The following is a 25,371-nucleotide window of genomic DNA, read 5'->3' on the forward strand; positions in this document are numbered from 1 at the left end:
CACTCACAAAACCTCCCCCCTACATGTGGAGACTGGGGAGTTGAATCCAGATCCTTTCACATTGTAACAGGTGCATTCAACTAAGTGTACCCCTATTTGACCGCCCATTTGTAACTTTAAAAACACATAATTTTTCACACTCGGCTACTACACTGGGCACAGATCCACTTCTCCGGCCTGCTCTTGCCTTATTCCGCTTTCCTCCACAACCATGTCTGACAAACCCGGTATGGCTGAGATTGAGAAATTCAGTAAGTCAAAACTGAAGAAGACAGAAACGAAAGAGAAAAAAATCCTGCCTTCAAAAGAAACGACTGAATAGGAGAAGCAAGCCGGTGAATCGCAATGAGGCAGGTATTGCCAATATGCACACTGTACATTCCACAAGCGTTGCCTTCTTTTTAAAAAAAAATTTTATTGTCTTTATTTATTAGATAGAAACAGCCAGAAATTGAGAGGGAAGGGGTGATAGAGAGGGAAAGAGAAGGACACCTGCAGCCCTGCCTCACAGCTTTCCCCCTGCACGGGAGCTCAAACCTGGGTCCTTGTGCACTGTGACATGTGCACTCAATCAGGTGCGTCACCACCAGGCCCCCAAGCATTGCTTTCTTACTATACTTCTTTTAGCTGTTTAACCTTGTAAGATGCAAAGAGCTTGGATCGAGTTTAAATGACTGTGCTGCCCCTTTTCACATCCAAGAACTACTGACGATAATGGCCCGCCCTGCCCCTCCCACCCCTTGGCCGGCAGGAAAGGGAAAGAACTTGCATGTTGGTGGATCCTGGTTCGAGCCCCGGCTCCCCACCTGCAGGGGAGTCGCTGCACAGGCGGTGAAGCAGGTCTGCAGGTGTCTGTCTTTCTCTCCCCCTCTCTGTCTTCCCCTCCTCTCTCCACTTCTCTCTGTCCTATCCAACAACAATAATAACTACAACAATAATTTTTAAAAAGGGGTAATAAAAGGGAAAATAAATTTAAAAACTTTTAAAAATAAGTATTTTTGGGAGTTGAGCAGTAGCACAGCGGGTTAAGCGCAGGTGGTGCTAAGTGCAAGGACCGGCATAAGGATCCCAGTTCGAGCCCCCGGCTCCCCACCTGCAGGGGAGTCACTTCACAGGAGGTGAAGCAGGTCTACAGGTGTCTTTCTCTGCCCCCTCTGTGTTCCCCTCCTCTCTCTATTTCTGTCTGTCCTATCCAACAATGATGACATCAATTACAACAATAATGAAAAACAAGGGCAACAAAAGGGAAAATAAATAAATAAATAAACATTAAAAGTAAATAAATATTTTAATGCAGTTACATCAGAGTACCATTTTTGTTCAATGATTTTAATTATTGGAATGCACAATTTTTAATATGCAAATGATAATGCCTCGCACTCTCTCTTACTCTCAAACTCAGAAACCCTGGAACTCTGGCACTCTGAAACTCTGCTGCCTCTTTCCTGGCGGTGGCGCCAGCACTCTCGAACTCTGCCACCCTCCAACTCTCGAACTCTCGAACTCTGGAACTCTGGAACTCAGGAACTTTTGAACTCTGGCACTCTGAAACTCTGCTGCCTCTTTTCCCACGGCGCAAGCACTCTCTCTTACTCTCGAACTCAGGAACCCTGGAACTCTTTCGGGGTTCTTCGGGGCGAGGCCAAGCGGGCCCGCGAAACTAACAGGACTGATCCAATTCTCTTGGCGGTGGAGATCTAGAACAACCCAATGTAAAGCATACAACAGCAAATAAAGTTTTAAAACTTGGTGAAAAAAACCCCATCATTTTATAAGTCCTGGTTTGTTCATTTACTTCCCTCACTGACATTATTTTCTCAGATTCAGATTGCATATCAACAAGGTAAATTTGGAAAAATCTTCTTTTAGTCCCAACTTTTCTTAACACTGTCCAGCATTTGGACATGTACTGAATTTCTTTTTGTTTTTATTATCATATTCATTCTTTGCTAGAAACATTGCCTGAAATAAAAATCTAAGAAAGTGCGGGGGAAAATAACCTGTATCATTTGGGGGGGGTGGAATAGGGGTGGTTTAGGGGCTTACAGTACAGTTGTTGACATTTGAGTACAATTTCTCATCTCCTCATGATAAGCGTCTACAGAATACTCTCCCCTCCAACTTAGGTATGTTTCCACCATCATGCACCAGGATCACAGTGCCCTTTATTTATTTATTTATTTACTACTGGATAGAGATAGAGAGAAATTGAGAAGGGAGTGGGAGAATAGAGGGAAAGAGTCAGAGAAACATCTGCAGTTCTGTTTCACCTCTCATGAAGCTTCCCCCCTGTGGGTGGGGACCAGAGGCTTGAACCCAGATCCTTGCGTACTGTAATGCGTGCTCTTAACCAGCTGTACCACCGCCTGACCCTTCCTATACCCTCTCTACTTCCTCTCTTCTCCCCCATTCCCCAGTGCTTTTTTTTTTTCCTTCAGTATACACATCCCAAACTCACTGTCTCTGAGGTCTGTGCTAGGGGAAACCTGAAGTTTTTCATCCTTCCTCTTTACCTCTGTCTATTCATCAGTTTTGTTTTGTTTTTTTCCCCACCACCAGAGCACTGCTTAGCTCTGGCTTATGGTAACTGAGTGATTGAACCTAGGACTTAAGAGCCTTAGACATGAAAGTCTGTTTGCATAACCATTATGCTATCTTCCCCCTCCCACTTCTCTCTTTCTGTATCATTAAGAAATAAATAGGGACATTGGGTTAAGTGCACGTGGTGTGAATCGCAAGGACCAGAATAAGAAGCCCGGTTGGAGCCCCCAGCTCCAACTGCAGGGACATCGCTTCACAGGCAGGTCTGCAGGTGTCTATCTTTCTCTTCTCTCTGTCTTCCTCTCTTCTCTCCATTTCTCTCTGTCCTATCTAATAATGACGACATCAATAACAACAACTACAACAACAATAAAAAAGACCAACAAGGGCAACAAAAGGGAAAATAAATAAATAAATATTTTTAAAAATTTTAAAAGAAATAAACCTTAGGGTTGGGGAGACAGCATAATGGTTATTTTAATACCGGCATAAGCCAGAGCTGAGAAGAGTGCACTGGGAGAGAGAGAGAGAGAAAGAGAAGAGAGAGAGGACCAGGTGGTGGTGTGCTGGATTAAGTTCACATAGTATGAAGTACAAGGACCCATGAAAGGATCTCGGTTCAAGCCCCAGGGTCCCCACCTGCAGTGTGTGTGGGGGGGTGTCACATCACAAGCAGTAAAGCAGGTCTGCAGGTGTCTACCTTTCTTTCTTTCTTTTAAAAAATTATTTATTTATTTATTTATTTATTTATTCATGAGAAAGATAGGAATGACAGAAAGAACCAGGCATCACTCTGGTACATGTGTTGCTGGGGATTGAACTCAGGACCTTATGGTTGAGAATCCAGTGCTTTATCCACTGTGCCACATCCCAGACCACAGGTGTTTTTCTTTCTCTCTTCCTATCTTCCATTCCTTTCTCAATTGCTCTCTGTCCTATTCAAAATAATAAATAATAGGAAAAATGGCTGCAGAAGCAGTGGATTCATAGCGCTGGCAATGAGCCCCAGCGATAACCCTGGAGGCAGAAAAAAAAAAAAATGGTGAGGAGAGAAAACCAGAATATCATTCTGGTACCTATGAACCTGGAGATCAAACTCAGGGCCTCATGCTTGTAAGTCTATAATTTTAGCCACAGTGCCACTTACCGGGCTGCCACTATTTTTTCTTTTTACTTTATAAAATGCCTCAGAAAGCTAGAAAATTGCTAAGCTGTGGGTACATACAGAGCAGAAGCTGGAGCTGGGGCCCACCTTCCTGCCCATGAGTTTATCTACATCCTCCATGGCTCTACCTGCTGCCTTCACCTTTCTACCACCTTCACATTCAATGGCTCCACATGGCTCCCTCTGACTGCAAGCTGCTTCCTTTTTTTTTAATCTTTATTTATTATTGGACAGAGACAGAGAGAAATTGAGAGACAGGGGATAGAAAGAGACAGAGAGACACCTGCAGCCCTGCTTCACCACTCGTGAAAGTTTCCTCCTGCAGGTAGGGACCAAGGGCTTGAACCTGGGTCTTTGTGCACCGTAATGTGTGCACTCAACCAACTGCGCCACCACTTGGCCCTCTGCAAACTGTTTCCTGTACTGCCTCCTTTCTACACAGCAGCAGTGGTAAGGTACAGATTAAAAACTACATTTCTTGAGCCTGACTCATCCTGCTTGTTTTTTTTTTCTTTTTCTTTTTTTCTCAGCCCAGCCCTGTGTTTACTTCCTCAGTAGCCCTTATGGTTTGAGATCATTAGTCTGCTTACTGGTTTAGGTGAAAAATGAAGCTGAAAATTATGGCAGATTGAGCATACGCATCTAATTCCACTAGCTCCCCAGATGCAACTAAATGACAGCAAAGTGTTTGCTGAAGGCACAGACCCACAAAACCGAGGAGAATGAGAAGGAGGCAAGAGCTGGAAACAGATGTTCAAATGGTGACTATCCCATAACCTCATAAAACTGTACCCAAAGCTGAATGAGAGGAAGGAGCACAACCAAGACTGTTCCTGTTTGAGTGGGGGAGAAGTTATTATAAAATGAGGAGCAAGGCACTGGGATCAAACGGCCAGTACCACACAAAACAATCCTGGTATGGGGGAAGAAAAGTTGGCCTAGGAGTTGTAAAATGACACATGTGCAAGGCCCCAGCTCCATAAATAAATAAATAACATAACATAGGCAAGCAAGCAAGCAGAGGATGGCAACTATTTCAGGATCCAAATGAAGTCCCTGGATCCTTCCCCCAAACCTGGCAGAAGACTCAAGGTTGATTCTTGAGTCTTCAAGGAGGGGGCTACAGCAGGAACACTGCAATGGAAAACGCAGTCACACTGAAGCCCCAGGGTGTCAAACCTGGAGCGCGCATGCTTGGAGAGATACACCCCTTTTTTACTTGACTCCCAGGAAGTTGGCAAGTCCTGGCTTTGCTCTAGGGCAGAAGCTGGGGTCAGAGAGCTCACTCAAAAGGAACCAGACCAGATCAGGGGGAAAAACCTACAGTTAATGTCTTTGGAGCGATAAAAGAACAGTGTAGCCATGATGCAAGAGCAAGAACAGGACATTATTCTAAAGAGAAACAACAAAATGTTCTTGCAAATTAAAAAATCCAATGAAAGGGTTGGAAGATAAATTTGAGAAAATCTTCAGGAAGTAGGGGCCAGACAGTGGAGTGCCTGATTGAGCAAACATGTTACAATGTATAAGGACCCAGGTTCAAGCCCCATCCCCCACCTTCAGCAGAAAATTTCCACAAGCAGTGAAACAGTGCTGTCTCTCTCTCTCTCTCTCTAAAAATAGTTTTTCTTTATTTATTAATGAAAGGGATAGCAGGAAAGAGAAGGAACCAGATATCACTCTGGTACATGTGTTGCCGAGGATAAAACTTAGGACCTCATGCCTAAGAGTCCGGCACTTCACCTATTGCACTGCCTCCCAGACCACATTTCTCTCTATCTCTATCCAATAAACAAAATATTTTAAAATATCTTCAGGAAGTAAAACAAGAGAGAGAGGGATAAAGAGAAAGAAAGAGATGGAGAGGGGAGAAAAAAAAAATCAAAAGAAAGTGGCCCAGGAGGTCGCACAGTGGGTTCTCAAGCAGGAGGTCCCCAGTTCAATTCCTGGCAGCACATGTACCAGAGTAATCACTGGTTCTTTCTCTCTCTCTCTTATCTTTTTCAATAAATAAATAAAATCTTTTTTTAATATTTATATATTTATTCCCTTTTGTTGCCCTTATTTTTTATTGTTGTAGTTATTGATGTCGTCATTGTTGGATAGGACAGAGAGAAATGGAGAGAGGAAGGGGAGACAGAGGGGGAGAGAAAGATAGACACCTGCAGACCTGCTTGACTGTCTGTGAAGCGAATCCCCTGCAGGTGGGGAGCCGGGGGCTTGAACCAGGATTCTTAGGCCGGTCCTTGTGCTTAATAAAATCTTTTTTAAAAAATCAAAAGAAAAACATAATTTCACTATGATTTATCTTTTTGCTGAGGGGGAAATATGTAAAATGTTCTGAAAATTCAAGGCTGCCTTTGTGGAAAGTGTTTCAGCAGAGGTTCTTGTATAGAGGGAATAGGGAATTTCAAATGAAAAATGAAGTATGTTAAAAAAAATCATCCAGGTGTCATCAGGATGCCAGCCAGACTTCCCTGGATTGAAGACACCACCAATGTGTCCTGGAGCGCAGCTTCCCCAGAGACCCATCCTACTAGGGAAAGAGAGAGGCAGACTGGGAGTATGGACCGACCAGTCAACGCCCATGTTCAGCGAGGAAGCAATTACAGAAGCCAGACCTTCTACCTTCTGCAACCCTCAATGACCCTGGGTCCATGCTCCCAGAGGGATAGAGAATGGGAAAGCTATCGGGGGAGGGGGTGGGATATGGAGATTGGGCGGTGGGAATTGTGTGTACCCCTCCTACCCTATGGTTTTGTTAATAAAAAAAAAAAAAAGTAGTAACCCCCCCAAAAAAAAAAAAAATCATCGCTCAACAATTTGTTTGGCTTTGTATGTTAACTCTCTTTTCAGCCACCAGGTTCCAGATGCCATCAGGATGCCGGCCAGGCTTCCCTGGACTGAAGACCCCACAACGTGTCCTGGAGCTCCGCTTCCCCAGAGACCCACCCTACTAGGGAAGGAGAGAGGCAGACTGGGAGTATGGACCGACCAGTCAACGCCCACGTTCAGCGGGAAGCAATTACAGAAGCCAGACCTTCTACCTTCTGCAACCCACAATGACCCTGGGTCCATGCTCCCAGAGGGATAGAGAATGGGAAAGCTATCAGGGGAGGGGGTGGGATATGTAGATTGGGTGGTGGGAATTGTATGGAGTTGTACCCCTCCTACCCTGTGGTTTTGTTCATTTATCCTTTCTTAAATAAAAAATAGTTGTCCTTTGTCCTAAAAAAAAAAAAAATCACCCTACACCTATGGACATCTAATCTTTGACAAAGGGGCTCAGACTATTAAATGGGGAAAGCAGAGTCTCTTCAACAAATGGTGTTGGAAACAATGGGTTGAAACATGCAGAAGAATGAAACTGAACCACTGTATTTCACCAAACACAAAAGTAAATTCCAAGTGGATCAAGGACTTGGATGTTAGACCACTAACTATCAGATACTTAGAAGAAAATATTGGCAGAACTCTTTTCTGAATAAATTTTAAAAGACATCTTCAATGAAACGAATCCAATTACAAAGAAGACTAAGGCAAGTATAAACCTATGGGACTACATCAAATTAAAAAGCTTCTGCACAGCAAAAGAAACCACTACCCAAACCAAGAGACCCCTCACAGAATGGGAGAAGATCTTTACATGCCATACATCAGACAAGAGGTTAATAACCAACATATATAAAGAGCCTGCCAAACTCAACAGCAAGGCAACAAATAACCCCATCCAAAAATGGGGGGAGGACATGGACAGAATATTCACCACAGAAGAGATCCAAAAGGCCGAGAAACACATGAAAAAATGCTCCAAGTCTCTGATTGTCAGAGAAATGCAAATCAAGACAACAATGAGATATCACTTCACTCCTGTGAGAATGTCATACATCAGAAAAGGTAACAGCAGCAAATGCTGGAGAGGGTGTGGGGTCAAAGGAACCCTCCTGCACTGCTGGTGGGAATGTCAATTGGTCCAACCTCTGTGGAGAACAGTCTGGAGAACTCTCAGAAGGCTAGAAAGGGACCTACCCTATGACCCTGCAATTCCTCTCCTGGGAATATATCCTAAGGAACCCAACATATCCATCCAGAAAGATCTGTGTACACATATGTTCTCGGCAGCACAATTTGTAATAGCCAAAACCTGGAAGCAACCCAGGTGTCCAACAACAGATGAGTGGCTGAGCAAGTTGTGGTATATATACACAATGGAATACTACTCAGCTGTAAAAAATGGTGACTTCACCGTTTTCAGCCGATCTTGGATGGACTTTGAAAAAATCATGTTGAGTTAAATAAGTCAGAAACAGAAGGATGAATATGGGATGATCTCACTCTCAGGCCGAAGTTGAAAAACAAGATCAGAAAAGAAAACAGAAGTAGAACCTGAAATGGAATTGGCGTATCGCACCAAAGTAAAGGACTCTGGGTTGGGTGGGTGGGGAAAATACAGGTCCAAGAAGGATTCAGAGGACCTAGTGGGGGTTGTATTGTTAAATGGGAAACTGGGGAATGTTATGCATATGCAAACCATTGTACTTACCGTTGAATGTAAAACATTAATCCCCCCCAAAAAAAAAAACTATCAGGGTATGCCTAAAAAGAGAATATATTATATGCATTTATGATGTTTTCATTAAAACTTTAATTATAATTTAAAAAATCAAAAGAAAGAAGGAAGGAAGGAAGGTAAGAAGGGAGGAAAGGGAGAAAGGAAGGGAGAAAATCAGAGGTTCAAAAAAAGAAAATCAGGGAGTCCGGTGGTAGCGCAATGGGTTAAGTGCACGTGGCGCAAAGTGTAAGGACACCACACCGGTTCAAGCCCCTGGCTCCCCACCTGCAGGGGAGTCACTTCACAGGCGGAGAAGCAGGTCTGCAGGTGTCTATCTTTCTCTCCCCCCTCTGTCTTCCCCTCCTCTCTCCATTTCTCTCTGTCCTATCCAACAATGGTGACATCAATAACAACAACAATAATAACTATAACAATAATGAAAAACAAGAAGGGCAACAAAAGGGAAAAATAAATAAATATTTTTAAAAAATCAGAGGTTCATCTAAATAATAGGAATGGCAAGGGCTGGGTCAGTGGTGAGATGAATGCTTTGCACACATCAGGCCCTGAGTACCACATGTAATAAAGTAATGTTCTGGTTTCTAAATAAATAAAAATAGTGGCCTGGGAGGTGGCATAGTGGATAAGATATTGAACTTGTAACCATGAGTTTCCAAATTCCACCCTTGGCATCATATGTGCTAGAGTGATGCTCCGATTCTCTCTTTCATTAATAAACAAGTCAATCTTCAAAAAATGGATAAGACAACATAATGGTTAAACAAAAGAACTTTTTTTGGTATATTATTTTTTACAATATTTATATTTATCCATTGAGAGAGGATGGGCAGATAGAAAGAGGGGAGAAAGACAGACATCTATAGACCTGCTTTACTGCTCGTGTAGTGGACCCCTTGCAGGTAGGGAGTGGGGGCTCAAATACGAATATATATATACCTCTCCCTACCCCTTTCCTGCCTTCTTTTCCATATATATATATATATTTATTTATTTATTTATTCCCTTTCTTTGCCCTTGTTTTATTGTTGTAATTATTATTGTTATTAATGTCATTGTTGTTGGATAGGACAGAGAAATGGAGAGAGGAGGGGAAGACAGAGAGTGGGAGAGAAAGATAGACACCTGCAGACCTGCTTCACAACTTGTGAAGGTGGGGAGCCGGAAGCTTAAACCGGGATCCTTCTGCCAGTCCTTGCCACCTGCACTTAACCTGCTGCACTATCACAGGACTCCCCCTTCTTTTACTTTCTAAGTTACACCTACTACTTCCGAGTGTCCTTCCTCCCCCCGCCTTCTCTCTCCAAGTCCTGATGGAGTTGGAGTCCAGAGCCCCATGGTCATCTTCTCTTAACATGTAGCCCTCTGGGAGTATGGACCTAAATTACTTATGGGGAGCAGAAAGTGGAAGACATGGCTTCTGTAATTGCTTCTCCACCTGACATGGGCATTGACAGGTCGATTAAGCAAAAAGACATTAATGCCTCAAGTCCCAGGTTCAGTCCCCAGCACCACCTTAAGCCAGAGTTGAATAGAGCTCTGGAGGGGGGTGGGGGAAGAGGAAGACAGAGAGAGGAATGTTTCTAAACAATGTAAATTTGGGGGCTTAGCAGTAGTGTGCCCAGTTAAGCACACATATTACCAAACCAAGGACCCAGGTTGGAGCCCCACCTCCCCACCTGCAGGGGGGCCGCTTCACTAGCAGTGAAGCAGGTCAGCAGGTGTCTTTCTCTTACTGTCCTCTCTCAATTTCTCTCTGTCCTATCTTAAAAAAAAAATTCGAAAGAAGAAAATGGCCAGTGGGAGTGGTGAATTGGTAGTACCAGTACCAAGCGCCAACAATAACCCTGGAAGAAGTTTTAAAAAAAAGTGGGGGTGGACGATAGCTCACTAGGTTAAGCGCACATGGCGCGAAGCTCAAGGATGGGCGTAAGGATCCTGGTTGGAGCCCTGGGCTCCCCACATGCAGGGGGAATCCCTTCACAGGCAGTGAAGCAGGTCTGCAGGTGTCTTTTTCTCCCCCTTTTTCCCCCTCCTCTCTCCACTTCTCTCTGTCCTATCCAACAAAAACATCAATAAAAACAACAATAATAACTATAACAAAAAAATACAAGGGCAACAAAAGAGAAAGTAAGTACATATAAAATTTTTTTTTTAAAAAAAGGATCCCGGGTGGTCCAGGAGGTGGCATAGTGGATAAAGCATTGGACTCGCAATCATGAGGTCCTGAGTTCAATCCCTGGCAGCACATGTACAAGAGTGATGTCTGGTTCTTTCTCTCCTCCTATCTTTCTTACTAATAAATAAATAAAATCTTTAAAAAAAAATAAAAAAAAAAAAAAAAAAAAAAAAAAAAAAAGGATCCCGGTTCGAGCCCCAGGCTCCCCACCTTCATGAGGGCCACTTCACAAGTGGTGAAGCAAGTCTGCAGATGTCTATCTTTGCCCCTCTCTGTCTTCCCCTCTTCTCTCGATTTCTCTCTGTTCTACCCAACAACAACAACAATGGCAACAATAACAACAACAGCAACAACAACAAAGACAACAAAATGAAGAAAATGGCTTCCAGGAACTGTGGATTTGTAGTGCAGGCACCGAGCCTCAGCAATAACCTTGGAGGCAAAAAAAAAAAAAAAAAAAAAGGCAGGGATAGATACCATAATGGTTATGCAGAGACTCACCAGCCTGAGGCTCTAAAGCCCCAGGTTCAATCCCTTGTGCCACCATAAACCAGAGCTGATTAGTGTTCTGGTTAAAACAATAATAACAACAATAATGATAAAGTTAAATTAAAAATTTGGGGGGCAGGGCCAGGAGGTGGTTCATCTGGTTAAGTGCACACTTTACAGTGTATAAGAATGCAGGTTCAAGTCCCTGGCTCCCACAGGTGGGGGAAAGCTTCAAGAGGGGTGGAGCAGTTGCTGCAGATGTTTCTCTGTCTCTCTCTCTCTCTGTTCCTCCCTGCCCTCTTAATTTCTTTCTGTCTCTATCCAATAATAAATAAATAGTTTTTTTATTTTATTTTTGGGGACTTCTGGAGGTGTGACTATGGAGCAGTAACAGCCATGTAGAGCTCTCCCTGGTCAACTAGAAAAAGCAATGCCAGGTGGTGGTGCACCTGGTTAAGCGCACACAGCACAGTGCACGAGAACCCAGGTGTTGAAACTTTAACTTAGAGGGAGTTTTGGGGAGCTTCAGCACGTAAAAGGATTCACAGCAGGGAGCTGGGAACAGGTTTAAACAATACAAGGTTTATTAGAGCATTGCAAAAGTTGGGCCATATATTTAGATACACAAAATAAGCAACTATCATCAGGGGTTAAGAGTACGCTGGTGGTCTGGGGGATGGCAGTGGATAAAGCATTAGACTTTCAAGCATGAGATCCTGAGTTCAATCCCTGGCAGCCCATGTACCAGAGTGATGTCTGGTTCTCTCTCTCATTAATAAATAAAATCTTAAAAAAAAAAAAAGAGTACAGTAGGTCTATAAAGTCTGAATATAGTTATCAAAGTTTAGTCCCATGAGATAAACAATTATCAGCTGAGGTATATATAGGTTGCTCATGGCTGTAGAGGGGTCTTAAAGTTTACCAGCGGGGCCAGGTGGTGGTGCACCTGGTTGAGCACATGTAGTACAATGCACAAGGACCCGGGTTTGAGCCCCCAGTCCCCAACTGCAGGGGGAAAGCTTCATGAGTGGTGAAGCAGGGCTGCAAGTGTCTCTCTGTCTCTCTCTCCCTCTCTATCACCGCCTTCCCTCTTGATTTCTGGCTGTGTCTATCCAATAAATAAAGATAATAAAAAAATTATATATATATAAAAATTTACCGGCTAGCAGAGTCACACATGTGCAGTTCCCAGGAGAAGTAGCCGTGGCAGATACCTGGAGCACCTCTGCTGAGATGCTTCTGACCAGGAGAAGCAGCAGCCAAAAACAGTGACCTGCACAAGTCTGTGCTTTTATACCTTCCCTTGTGTCCCAGCCTCAGGCTGATGTCATTCATATGCTAATAGTCCCAAACTCCTGTTGGGGTCACAACACCCAAGTTCAAGGCCCTGGTCCCCACCTGCAGGCGGAAAGCTTTATGAGTGCTAAGTAGGGCTGCAGGTGTCTCTCTCCCTCTCTATCCCCCCCCACTCAATTTCTCTCTGTCTCTAATAATACATAAATAAAAATATTTTAAAAAGAAAAGCAATGAAAATCACCTGAAAACTCAACAAAATTTTTATTACTAGGATTTCTTCAGAAATACACCAAGCCATAGGTGAATACAGACATGTTTGGTTCATGAACAGAAAAGAGGTGAGGGAGAGATTCCCGGGATTAAAAGACAATATTCAGGGACAACCAGCAACAAACTGGAAGAGTGACAGCTGAGGAACACCATTTCTGGGTCTAAATCAACAAAACAACGTTGGGGGGTGGGGTGGGGAGTAGATAGCATAATGGTTATGCAAAAAGTCTCTCATGCCTGAGGCTCCAGAAGCTCCAAAGTTCCAGACTCAATCCCCTGCACCACCATAAGCCTGAGCTGAGCAGTGCTCTGGTAATAAAAAAATAAAATTAAAATATAAAAAAAGAAAGAGGGGCTAGGTGGTGGCACACCTGGTTGAGCACACGTTACAATTGCAAAGACTCGGGGTCAAGCCCCCAGTCCCCACCTGTAGTAGGAAAGCTTCACAAGTGGTGAAGCAGTGCTGCAAGTATCTATCTCTCTCCCAATTAAAAATATTTTTTCTTTATTCTCTTTTGTTGCCCTTGTTGTTTTATTGTTGTAGTTATTACTGTTGTTATTGATGTCATTGTTGTTGGATAGGAAAGAGAGAAATGGAGAGAGGAGGGGAAGACAGAGAGCGGGAGAGAAAGACAGACACCTGCAGACCTGCTTCACAGCTTGTGAAGCGACTCCCCTGCAGGTTGGGAGCCTCCCCACTCATATCCCTCTTCCTCACGATTTCTGGCTGTCTCTAAAGACAAATTTCTTTTATGTTCTTTCTTTCTTTTTTTTTGCCTCTAGGGTTTTTGCCAGGGCTCGGTGCCTGTACCATAAATCCACTGCTCCTGGAGACTATTTTTTTCCCTTTTGTTGCCCTAGTTGTTTTTCATCGTTGTTGTGGTTGTTATTATTGTTGTTGTTAGATAGGACAGAGAGAAAATGGAGAGAGGGGAAGACAGAGAGGGTGAAAGACACCTGCAGACCTGCTTCACCGCATGTGAAGCGACCCCTCCATGTGGGGAGCTGGGGGCTTGAACCTGTATCCTTACGCTGGTCCTTGCGCTTTGCACCATGTGCGCTTAACCCATTGTGCTACCACCCGACTCCCCTCTCCTTTCTTTCTTCCCTTCATTCTTTCTGATAGAGATGGAGATGGGAACAAACAGAAATAGATTGATAGATGATAGATAGATAGATAGATAGATAGATAGATAGATAGATAGGTAGATAGATATGGAGTCCACAGCACCAAAACCAAAACTTCCTTCAAAGTAGTAGGAGCTGGACTCAAAGCTGGGTTACACACATAGCAAAGCAGCACACAAGTGAACTATTTCACCAGCCCACAGAGCATGTATGTATGTATGTATGCATGTATGTATATGTGTGTATTGTGTGTGTACGTATGTGTATGTATGTATGTATGTGTGTGTGTCTATTATTTTTTACTGGAGCACTGCTCACCTATAGCTTATGGTGGTGAAGAGGGGGTTGGGGTAGGACCTGTGGGGAAACGTGGTATCTCTGGGCCCTCAGACATGAAAGTCTTTTCCATGACCATTACATTATCTCTCCCCCCACACACCAGTCTTCCTTCACTGAACCAGATCCCAGGTTGCTTGTTTTATTTAAGATTTTTTTAAAAGAAAAGGAAACGGAAAGGAAAAAGAAAGAAACAAGAGAAAGAGAAAAGAAAGAATAAACAAGATTTTTTTATATATATCTGAAAGAGAAACTCTCTCTCTCTCAGCATCACTCTAGCACATGTAATGCCAGATGGAATTAGGAACCTCATAATTGAGTCTAACATTTTATCCACTGTGTCAACACCTGGGTTGCTCCTCTTTGATTTTTATGAAAGGCCAGAGCTCTGTCATATGCAAGTTCAGGGAATGGACATGGAAGCCCACATATCAGAGTCTGAGCTCCACCCACCCACTCAGTGAGCTCCTCTGTCCATATAACTTTTAAATACTGTGAGATCTGGACCTTCCCTCCCCAGAAAGATATCTATCCCCCAAGTATATAGGGAGAACACTGGAGACTGGAGCAGAAGAGAAACTGCAAGAAAAACCTTCTGTGAGAAGCTGGAATTAGGCTAGAGGAATAGCTCAACTAGTAGAGCTGGGGCAGGTAAGTCTAAAGCTCCTGGTTCAGTCCCTGGTGTTCTTGCTTTCCTTCTTTTTCACGTAAAACTCTCTCAAACCTTTACAAATGATGAAACTTGGGGGACCGGTGGTAGCTCAGCAGGTTAAGCACACGAAACGCCAAGGAGCGGTGTAAGGATTCCGGTTCGAGCCCCCGGCTCCCCACCTGCAGGGGAGTCGCTTCACAGGTGGTGAAGCAGGTCTGCAGGTGTTTATCTTTCTCTCTTCCTCTCTGTCTTCCCCTCCTCTCTCCATTTCTCTCTGTCCTATCCAACAACGGCAACCTCAATAACAATAAGAACTACAACAACAATGAAAAACAACAAGGGCAACAAAAGGGAAAATAAATAAATAATAGGGGGCCAGATGGTGGTGCACCTGGTTAAGAGCACGCATTAACGTGCGCAAGGACCCAGGTTCAAGCCCCTGGTCCCCACCTGCAGGAGGAAAGCTTCATGAGTGGTGAAGCAGGGCTGCACGTTTCTCTCTGCCTCTCTCATTCTATCTCCCTCTCCCTTCTCAATTTCTCTCTGTCTATGCAATAATAAAGATAAAAATTTAAATAAATAATAATAATAAATAAAAATAAAATGGTGAAACCACCATTTTAAAAAAATGATGAAACTTTCTGGGACCTGGTTGCTGGCTCAGGGGTAGAACTGTGGATATAATATGTCTGAGTTCCTGGTTCAACCTCTGGAACTATGTGTACTAGAGCAAAATTCTGCTCTGGCTTTTTTTTTTTTTTGCCTCCAGGGTTATTGCTGGGGCTCTGTGCCTGCACTACGAATCCACTGCTCCTGGAGGCCATTTTTCCCATTTTGTTGTCCTATCAGACAGAGAGAAATGGAGAGAGGAGGGGAAGACAGAGGGGGGAGATACAGACACCTGCAGACCTGCTTCACCACCCGTGAAGCCTCCCCTCTGCAAGTGCGGAGCCAGGGGCTCAAACCAGTATCCAAATGCTGGCACTTGTGCTTCGCACCATGTGTGCTTAACCCGCTGCACTATTGCCTGGCCCCCTGCTCTGGCTCTTTTAAGACAAGCAAAACTTTTAAAAAAATTTTTTAAAAATATTTTATTCATTTATTAATGAGAGATACAGGAGGGAGAGAGAGAGAAACAGACATCACTCAGGTACATGTGCTGCTGGGGATTGAACTCAGACCTCATGCTTGAGACACCAACATTTTTTTTAAAATATATATTTTTATATTTATTTTATTTATTTATTCCCTTTTGTTGCCCTTGTTTTATTGTTGTAGTTATTATTATTGTTGTTGGATAGGACAGAGAGAAATGGAGAGAGGGAGGGGAAGACAGAGAGGAGGAAAGATAGACACCTGCAGACCTGCTTCACCGCCTGTGAAGTGACTCCCCTGCAGGTGGGGAGCCGGGGTTCGAACCGGTATCCTTATGCCGGTCCTTGTGCTTTGCGCCACCTGCGCTTAGCCCACTGCGCTACAGCCCGACTCCCAAGACACCAACATTTTTATCCACTGCTCCACCTCCCGGACCACAAGAGAGAATCATTTATTGCTTTTTTTTTTTTTTTTTTTTTTTTAACCAGAGCACTGCTCAGCTCTGGCTTATGGCAGTGTGGGGTATTGAACCTGGGACTTGAGAGCCTCAGGCATGAAAGTCTCTTTGCCTAACCATTATGCTATGCCCCCACCCAAGACAAGCAAAACTTTTATATATTTTTTTTATTTCTCTTATTTTAATGAGAAAATGATATAGTTGTAGATATGCCAGAGCACTGTTCAGCTCTGGCTTAAATTATTTTACTTTATTTTATTTCATGAGAGCACTTCTAAACTCTGGCTTTATGCTGGTGTTAAGGATTGAACCTGGGACCTCAGAGCTTCAGGCAAGAAAGCCTTTTTGCATAACTATTATGCTGTCTTCCCAGCATATCTTTTTTAAAAAACAGGGAGCCAGGCGGTAGCGCAGCAGGTTAAGTGCACGTGGTGCAAAATGCCAGGACCAATGTAAAGATCCCAGTTTGAGCCCCCGGCTCCCCACCTGCAGGGGAGTCGCTTCACAGGCGGTGGGTGAAGCAGGTCTGCAGGTGTCTATCTTTCTCTCCCCCTCTCTGTCTTCACCTCCTCTCGCCATTTCTCTTTGTCCTATCCAACAACGGCGACATCAGTAACAACAACAATAACTACAACAATAAAACAACATGGGCAACAAAAGGGAATAAATAAATAAAGTTAAGGAAAAAAAGATAAAAAAACATTTATAAAAAAATGTATGAAGGGCAGAGGGTAGATAGCAAAATAATTATGCAAAGAGACTCTCGTGCCTGAGGCTCCAGAGTCCCAGGTTCAATTCTTCGCACCACAATAAGCCAGAGCTTATTGAGCAGTGCTCTGGTAAAAAAAAAAAAAAAAAAAAAGTGTGAAACTCCATAAAGTGGGGTGGTAGCACATATCTGAACTGGGAAGGTGGCTCAGAAGGCTCACACCTGCCCAAGGTCCTGGGATCATTAGCACCATACAACATAGAGATGGAAGTACACTTCCTTCAGTCACTCCAAAGCTAACCTTCTCAGACAAAGTAAGGACTACAAAAGCTAGATAAGGGCAAGAGACTGGCATACTTTCATGATGATTCTTTTTTTAAAAATTTATTTATTAAAAAAAATTTAATCTTTATTTATTGGATAAGGACAGCCAGAAATCAAGAGGGATGGGGGTGATAGAGAGGGAGAGAGACAGAGAAACACCTGCAGCACTGCTTCACCACTCACAAAGCTTTCCCCCTGCAGGTGGGGACTGGGGCTTGAACCTGCGTCCTTGCACATTGTAATACATGTGCTCAACCAGGTGTGCCACCACCCGGCCCCTTTATGACTCTTTAGTCACTACCAGGTCACTCTGTTACCTGGGGCCTTGGTCAGGGAGTCCTGGAATTCCCACACAGACACGTTGTGCCTAGACCTCTAACAGATCCCTCTCTCCACTGTCACTGGTCATCTCCATTAGGAACAACATAATGGGCTCCTTTGTGGGCCCCATAGGACCTTGTCCTCAGTGTGGATCAACAAACGTAGAGACTGCCCCACTCTCTGAAGGAAGGTTGGACAACATATTCTACCACTCAAGGATGATGGGTCCTGAAATTAGCGCAGCCTGGAATGTTCCTAGCTGTGACCATAGAATGTCAGCTCAGACCTACAGGGCAGCGGTTACACAGGCTCCTGTGCTGAACATGGGCCTCAGATCAAATCAATGAGGTTTACAGTTAACAATATTTATGTACTTTTCCCATACTTGGGAGCTACTCTCTCCCCCAATCCAGCTTTCTAGTCCTTTTTCCAACTATAACACTATCTCCCCAACAATACCTTGCATCCACTTGCATGTTAGCTGTCAGGCTCAGGCAAAAACTAGTAAAGTCATAGGCCTATTGGAATATACATAAAATAGACCTATTAGCTTTTTCCAAAATGGACACCCCAAATATTCATCTGCAATATTCTTTTTTATATAAATTTATTTTTATTTATTTTTAATTTTTACCAGAGCACTACTCAGCTCTGGCTTATGGTGGGGCTGAGGGTTGAACCTGGGACGTTGGAGTCTCAGGCATGAAAGTCTCTTTGCATAACCTCATCTGCAATATTCTTGCCTTTAGGTTCATGACTAATCAACATTTTTCTGCTTTATATCTTAACTCTTTTTCAGCCACCAAGTTCCAGATGCTGCCATGGCACCTGGTTGAACTCACATGTTAACAGTGCGCAAGGACCCAGGTTCAAGCCTCCAGTCCCCACCTGCAGGGGGAAAGCTTCACAAGTGGTGAAGCAGGGCTGCAGGTGTCTCTGTCTCTCTTCCTATCTCCCTCTCTCCTCTCAATTCCTGGCTGTGTCCATTCAATAAATAAAAATAATGAAAAAATTTCCCAAAAGGGCCAAGGGAGTGGCACTGTCCGTAGGTCACTGAACTTAAAGCCAGATCCCAGTTCTAGCACCCAGCTCCCCACCTGAGGGGGGGTCACTTCACAAGCGGTGTCTATCTTTCTCTCCTCTCTGTCTTCCAACCCTGTCTTGATTTCTCTCTGTCTTATCCAACAACAGCAATGACAACAGTAATAATAACAAAGATAAAACAAGGGCAACAAAAGGGAAAAAAATGGCCTCCAGGAGCAGAGGATTCATAGTGCAGGCACCAAGCCCCAGTGATAATCCTGGAGGCAAAAAAAAAAAAAAAAAAGTTTTAATGGGGGGAATGGATAACATAATAATTATGCAAAGAGACTCTCATCCCTGAGGCTCCAAAATCTCAAATTCAATCCCCCCACACCACCATAGCCAAGATGAGCAGTGTTCTGATAAACAAAACAAAACACCAAAAGAAGGATGGACAGTAAAGAGGAGTCATCTGCCTCAAAGCTGAGACAGAGGGTGGCATATCAGCATAGACAGAGCCAAGTGCTTAAAAAAAAATTGTTTTAAAAAGATTTTAAAAGGAGCAGGATGTATAATGGTTATGTAAAGAGACTCATGTCTGTGGCTCCAGGTTCTATTCCCAGCACCACCCGTAAGCCCAACCTGAGCAGTGCTCTGGTAAAAATAAATGAAAGAAGAAACTGTGATCCGGGAGGTGGTGCAGTGGCTAAGGCACTAGACTCTCAAGCATGAGGTCCTGAGTTTGATCCCCGGCAGCACATGTACCAGAGTGATGGCTGGTTCTTTCTCTCCTCCTATCTTTCTCATGAATAAATAAAATGAGTTCTTTTAAAAAAAAAAAAAAAGAAGAAAGAAACTTTGAACATTCTAGCTTCTTCTACCTATATGACATTCTTTACAACTACTTCTTAGTTTTCTTCCCTAAGATAATGTCAGTTCCAATGTCACTTCCTCTAGGGAGTCTTTCCTGTCTGCTTCTCTTTGCCAACTTCAAGTGGCTATGACAGGGTTGTATGAGGAGCCCCAAAGGACTTCTAGAGTATACTGACCTACTTTCTCTTTATCTAGAAGAGGATGGGAAGCCATCAAAGTGTGACCAGCCAGAAAAAGATAAAATCATGTGTGATGGTAAATCTAGAACTTAGATAATTATGAAAATCAGCAAGCACCTTACTTGGGACATAGATAACCTATACTCAATATTAACCGTGGTTTCATCATGTCTCTTCATTAATTTCTCAGATGGTGTTTTCCAAAAGGCAGGACTGGCATTGGTGTGTATAGGGGGTTATAATAGGGGTGGTTAGTGATGTATGACAAAATATTTCTAACAGCTATAAGTATTTCAACTGATACTCAAAAAATAAAAGCTGTATGTTTAGGGCAAAGTTTTTTGAGGTTGATACTCAATTGATTTAGTCAAATTTAGTATCTCCTTTTTTTTAAAAATATTTATTTATTTATTCCCTTTTGTTGCCCTTGTTGTCTTATTGTTGTAATTATTATTGTTGTTGTCGTTGTAAATTTAGTATCTCCTACACAAACTAAACTCAAAGTTCATCTTTTTTTAAAGTATTATTTATTTATTTATTTATTATTGGACAGAGAAATTGAGAGGGGGAGATATAGACAGAGAGACACCTGCAGCACTACTTCACCACTCTTGCTTTCCCCCTGTAGATAGGGATCAGGGGCTTGAACCTGGGTCCTTGCACACTGTAATGTGTAAGTTTAACCAGGTGCGCCACCAACTGGTTGCCAAAGCTCATCTTTATATATACAACTGTCCCCCTGCCTGCTTACTTCATGTCTTGGACACTTTTCACATTCTTCAGTCTTAGTTTGATTCCCCCTTCAGGAAGGTGACCTTCAATGACCTATATCTTCTCAATTCCTCATCTGTTGGGTGTGATTAGCGTGCCTTACTCCTCTGTTGAGTATTATCAGCATGCTTATAAAAGCAAGTCTAGTGGTCCAGGAGGTGGCACAGTGGATAAAGCATTGGACTCTCAAATATGAGATCCTGAGTTCAATCCCTGGCAGCACATGTGCCAGAGTGATGTCTGGTTCTTTCTCTCGTATCTTTCTCATGAATGAATAAATAAAATCTTAAAAAAAAAAAGTGATCTGGGAAGTGGCGCAGTGGATAAAGCATTGGATTCTCAACCAGGAGGTCCTGAGCTTGATCCTGGCAGTACATGTACCAGAGTGATGGCTGGTTCTTTCTCTCCTCCTATCTTGCTCATAAATAAATAAATAAATTCTTTAAAAAAAAGAAAAGAAAAAGGCAAGTCTAATAACATGAGTTTCTCCCTAAATGTTATGCATGTTTTCCTGAGAATGGGTGCCATGAACATAGGAAATTTCCCTACGTGTTGTTACCTGCTCATCTATTTGAATGCCTTTCATATAGTTGTTGGAGGTCTTACTACCTCTGGGAGGGGTAGTTATTCTTTCTTAATTTATTATTATTTTACCAGAGCACTGCTCAGCTCTGGCTTATGGCGGTGTGGGGGGTTGAATTGGGACTTTGGAGCCTCAGGCATGAGACTCTATTTGCATAACCATTATGCTATCTACCTCTGCCCCTTTTTAAATTTTATGTATGTATTGGATAGAGACAATGAAATTGAGAGTGAAGAAAGGCACCTGCAGCCCTGCTTCACCGCTTGTGAAACTTCCTCCCTGAAAGTGGGGGTGGGGATTGAACAGGGGTCCTTCCGCGCGGTACTGTGCGTTCAACCAAGTGTGCCCGGTCCCCAGGGTGGTCATTCTTATCCACATCCCGTTATTCTTTGAGTAGCGTGGGGCGGCTGCTGGGTAAGATCATACCGGGGTCCCGGGAAGTCGGGCCTTCGGTCCACCGTTGCCACGGCAACCCAAATCCCATTACAGGAAAGTCCCCTCCGCTCACCCCCCACTCTCGAGGAGTCTCCAGCGCTGCTCCCTCCGGCCACACGGTGGCGGTGCAGAGCCGAGCTCCGCGCCTCCTGGGCCCGCTCCCCACCCGCAGGCTGAGCGGGTCACGGCGTGCGGGACGGAGACGGGCTGTCCCCGGGGCTCACCCACCGCGTCCCTCCGGGGAGTGGGTTCGCGCTCACGTGACCGGCCTCTACCCGGACAACCGCTCTCGGGGCCCCGCTGCCAGACCGGCTCAGCGCACCTGGCGGGCACCGACCCGGCCCTGCTTGGGCGCAGCGCCCGCACTGCGGGGCCCACACGACGGTTCGTCCCGCTCCCAGACGCGCCAGTCCGGAGGCCCGGGTGGGCGTGGGCTCGAGCTCCGGCCCTCACAGCCGGGCCCCCGCCCTCTGCTTCCGCCCTGGGCCTGCCGCCCCTCCCAAGGCCGCGACCACCCTCCACAACCCCGAGAGCGGGAGCAGGGACTGACAGGGCGGGGTCGGCCGAGGGCGGGGACCGAACACTGGCCGGCACGTGTCCCGCCGGGTTCCGCCGCCGCGGAGGTGCTGCCGGGAGCCGCTGCTTTGCGGAAATGGGCGGGGAGGGGACGAGCTGGGGACCTCCGGGCCGCGTGCTGCGCTGGCGGGGGCGGGGGCCTGCGATCTGGGGCTTCAATCCGTCCCCAGTGGGGAGGCAGGAACCCCGCCCACCTTCCGGGCCGGGTTCTAGGAAACCCGCAGGAAATCCTGGGACTCAATCTGGGGGCTCGATCTGGAGGCGACATCTTTTTCTAGAGATGAGTTGATAGGGGCCCCCAGTGTGTCACCGCGCTCTTGCCCTCACATTCCAGCAACTGCTCAGACTTGTACCCCTGAGCGTTTGGGAACTCAGCTGCCCGGCCGGCCGGCCCCACCCTGAGCACCCCGTCAGGCCCACCTGTCCCTCCAGGTGACCGCCTCTTCAGTTTCCTCAAGACTGGGGGAGGGGCAGCTTCTAGGCCACAAGTCACATCTAGAAAGATTTCCAGTACGAGGCCCTTTTCTTCCCTGTTCTCCCCTTAGCAGAGGTAATACACGAGTTCCCACCCCAATAGCTTATTTATTTATTGCACGGGAGTTACCGCTGGGGCTCTTGAGCCTGAGCCACAACTCCTATTCCACCATTCTTGGTGGCCATTTTTTCTTTTCTTTCTCTATTTATTTATTTATTCCCTTTTGTTGCCCTTGTTTTTTTTTTATTGTTGTAGTTATTGTTGTTATTGATGTCGTCGTTGTTGGATAGGACAGAGAGAAATGGAGAGAGGAGGGAAAGACACCTGCAGACCTGCTTCCCAACTTGTAAAGTGACTCCCCTGCAGGTGGGGAGCTGGGGGCTCCCCTTGCACTTTGTGCCACGTGCGCTTAACCCCACTGCGTTACCGCCCGACTCCATCACTCTCTCTCTCTCTTTTTCCCTAGAGAGAAATAGGAAGGGAGGGAGGGAGGGAGGAATATATACTTGCAGCACTCATTCACTATTTGCGTAGCTTCTTCCCTTCAGATGGGGACTGGCCGGTCCCGTGGTACCTTGGGAGCTCTACAGGGTGAGCCACCACCTAGGCCTATCAAATAACTCCTCTCTGTTGCATTCTTTGCAAAAGAGGACAGAGGGAGTGGATTGGCTTTGAAGCTGATATTCGGGTGCTGCTGTTAACCTTTTCCATCCTGGCTCCTTGACACAGGCTAAGGCTCACTGTACAGCGACAGCTTTGAGCACATTGCATTGGGGGGGGGGTCTGCTTTCTTCATAATCTGTTATGCTGTGGACTTGCACACACTGGGAAACCCTCCCTGTTTTTTTTTTGCCTCCAGATTTATTGCTGGGGCTCACCACAAATCCCGACCCCCTATTATTATTTTTAAATTTTCTTTATAGGGGGATTAATGGCTTACAGTCAACAGTAAAATACAATAGTTTGTGCATACATAACATTTCCCAATTTTCCACATAACAATACAACTCCTACTAGGTCTTCCTCTGCCATCATGTTCCAGGACCCGAACCCTTCCCCAGACCCCTGAATTTTAAAATTTTTTAATTTTTTTTTTTTTTTTTACCAGAGCACTGCCTAGCTCTGGCTTATGGTGGTGCAGGGGACTGAACCTGGGACTTTGGAACCTCAGGCATGAGAGTGTTTGCATAACCATTATGCTATCTACCCCTGCCCAACCCCTGCGTTATTTTACTTTGGTACAATACACCAACTCCAGTCCAAGTTCTGTTTTGTGTTTTCTCTTCTGAATTTTTCTTTTTTTTTAAAAAAAATATTTATTAACTTATTCCCCTTTGTTGCCCTTGTAGTTGTTGAATTTCTTTTTCAACCTCTGTCTATGAGAACATCCCGTATTCATCCTTCTCTTTCTGGATTATCTCACTTAACATGCTTCCTTCAAGCTCCATCCAAGATGAGATAAAGAAGGTGAATTCACCATTTTTAATAGCTGAGTAATATTCCACTGTGTATATATACCACAGCTTACTCAGCCACTCATCTGTTGTTGGACACCTGGGTTGTTTCCAGGTATTGGCTATTACAAATTGTGTTGCTATGAACATAAGTATACACAAATCCTTTTGGATGGGTGTGCTTGGTTCCTTAGGATATATCCCCAGGAGATGAATTGCAGAGTCATAAGGTAGGTCCACTTCTAACCTTTTGAGGGTTCTCCAGACTGCTCTCCACAAGGATTGGACCAACTGACATTCCCACCAGCAGTGCAGGAGGGTTCCTTTGTCCCCACGGCTCCATAACATTTGTTGCTGCTACCTTTTCTGATGTATGACATTCTCACAGGAGTGAAGTATCTCATTGTTGTCTTTATTTATTTATTATTATTTTTTATCAGAGCACTGGGCAAACGCTAGAAGAAGAAGAATCAGAGCACTGCTCAGCTCTGATATATGGTGGTACAGGGGACTGAACCTGGGACTTTGGAGCCACAGACATGAGAATCTTTTGCACCATTATGCTATCTACTCCTGCCCCACAAGTGTCAATTTTTTAAAAAAGGATTTATTTATTTTGGAATGTTGGGCCTACAAGCATGAGGTCCTGAGTTCAATTCCTGACAATGCATATGCCAGATGATCTGGTTTTCTCTCTCTCTCCCTTTCCTTCTCATAAATAAAGCTTTGAAAATATTTTTTAGAGATAGGGAAACAGCATAATGGTGATGCAAAAGATTTTCATGCCTGTAACTCTGAGGTCTTATATTCAGTATCTAACACCACCATAAGCCAGAGCTGAGTAGTGGTCAGGTACTTCCTTAAAATAAAATATTGGGGCTAGTTGGTGGCGCACCTGGTTGAGTGCACATGTTACAATGCATAAGGGACCACGGTTCAAGCCCCCAGTCCCCATCTGCAGGAGGAAAGTTCTGTGAAGCAGTGCTGCAGGTGTCTTTCTGTCTCCCTCCCTCTTGATTTCTGGTTATCCTTATTCTTTAAAAAAAATAAAGATAAAACACTTTTATAGTTTTAAAAATAAATAAAAATATTTAAAAATAACTTTTTTAGGGGGCGGGAAGTAATGCACCCAATTGAGGGCACATGTTATCATGAGCAAGGACCCAGGTTTGAGACACTGCTCCTCACCTGCAGGGGGTAAGCAGTGAAGCAGGACTGACTGCAGGTGTCACTATTTCTCTCTCTCTCTATCCCCACACCCTTCTCAATTTCTCTGTCTTATCTAATAAAATAGATGGATTAAAAATAAAATGGCTACCCAGAACAGTGGATTCGTAGTGTTGGCACCAAACGAACATCTTGTTGGCAATGAAAAAAAAATTCTCTAGGTGCTCAACAATTTGTTTGGCTTTGTATGTTAACTCTCTTTTCAATCACCAGGTTCCAGATGCCATCAGGATGCTAGCCAGG

The 25,371-nt window shown here is 44.4% G+C and overlaps 2 protein-coding genes across 2 annotated transcripts in view; both read left to right on the plus strand.

Moving 5' to 3' along the window:
• Positions 1–211: 211 nt before the first annotated feature.
• LOC103127768 (thymosin beta-4-like) lies at positions 212–322 on the plus strand. The gene has a single exon (XM_060205070.1). It carries the CDS (start codon positions 212–214, stop codon positions 320–322), a length of 111 nt encoding a protein of 36 aa, XP_060061053.1.
• Positions 323–345: 23 nt separating this feature from the next.
• LOC132542581 (uncharacterized) overlaps positions 346–25,371 on the plus strand; it is a 40,461-nt gene continuing 15,435 nt past the window's right edge. Inside the window, exons 1-2 of the mRNA XM_060205093.1 lie at positions 346–350; positions 21,403–21,780. Coding sequence (XP_060061076.1) covers positions 346–350; positions 21,403–21,780 — 383 coding nt within the window. The remainder of the gene's footprint in view (positions 351–21,402; positions 21,781–25,371) is intronic.

This window comes from Erinaceus europaeus, chromosome 13 (assembly GCF_950295315.1).
Source record: "Erinaceus europaeus chromosome 13, mEriEur2.1, whole genome shotgun sequence".
Taxonomy (NCBI): domain Eukaryota; kingdom Metazoa; phylum Chordata; class Mammalia; order Eulipotyphla; family Erinaceidae; genus Erinaceus; species Erinaceus europaeus.

Bases quoted from the DNA above. Each gene is read 5' to 3' on its own strand.
- LOC103127768 (XM_060205070.1), top strand. From the start codon at position 212: ATGTCTGACAAACCCGGTATGGCTGAGATTGAGAAATTCAGTAAGTCA.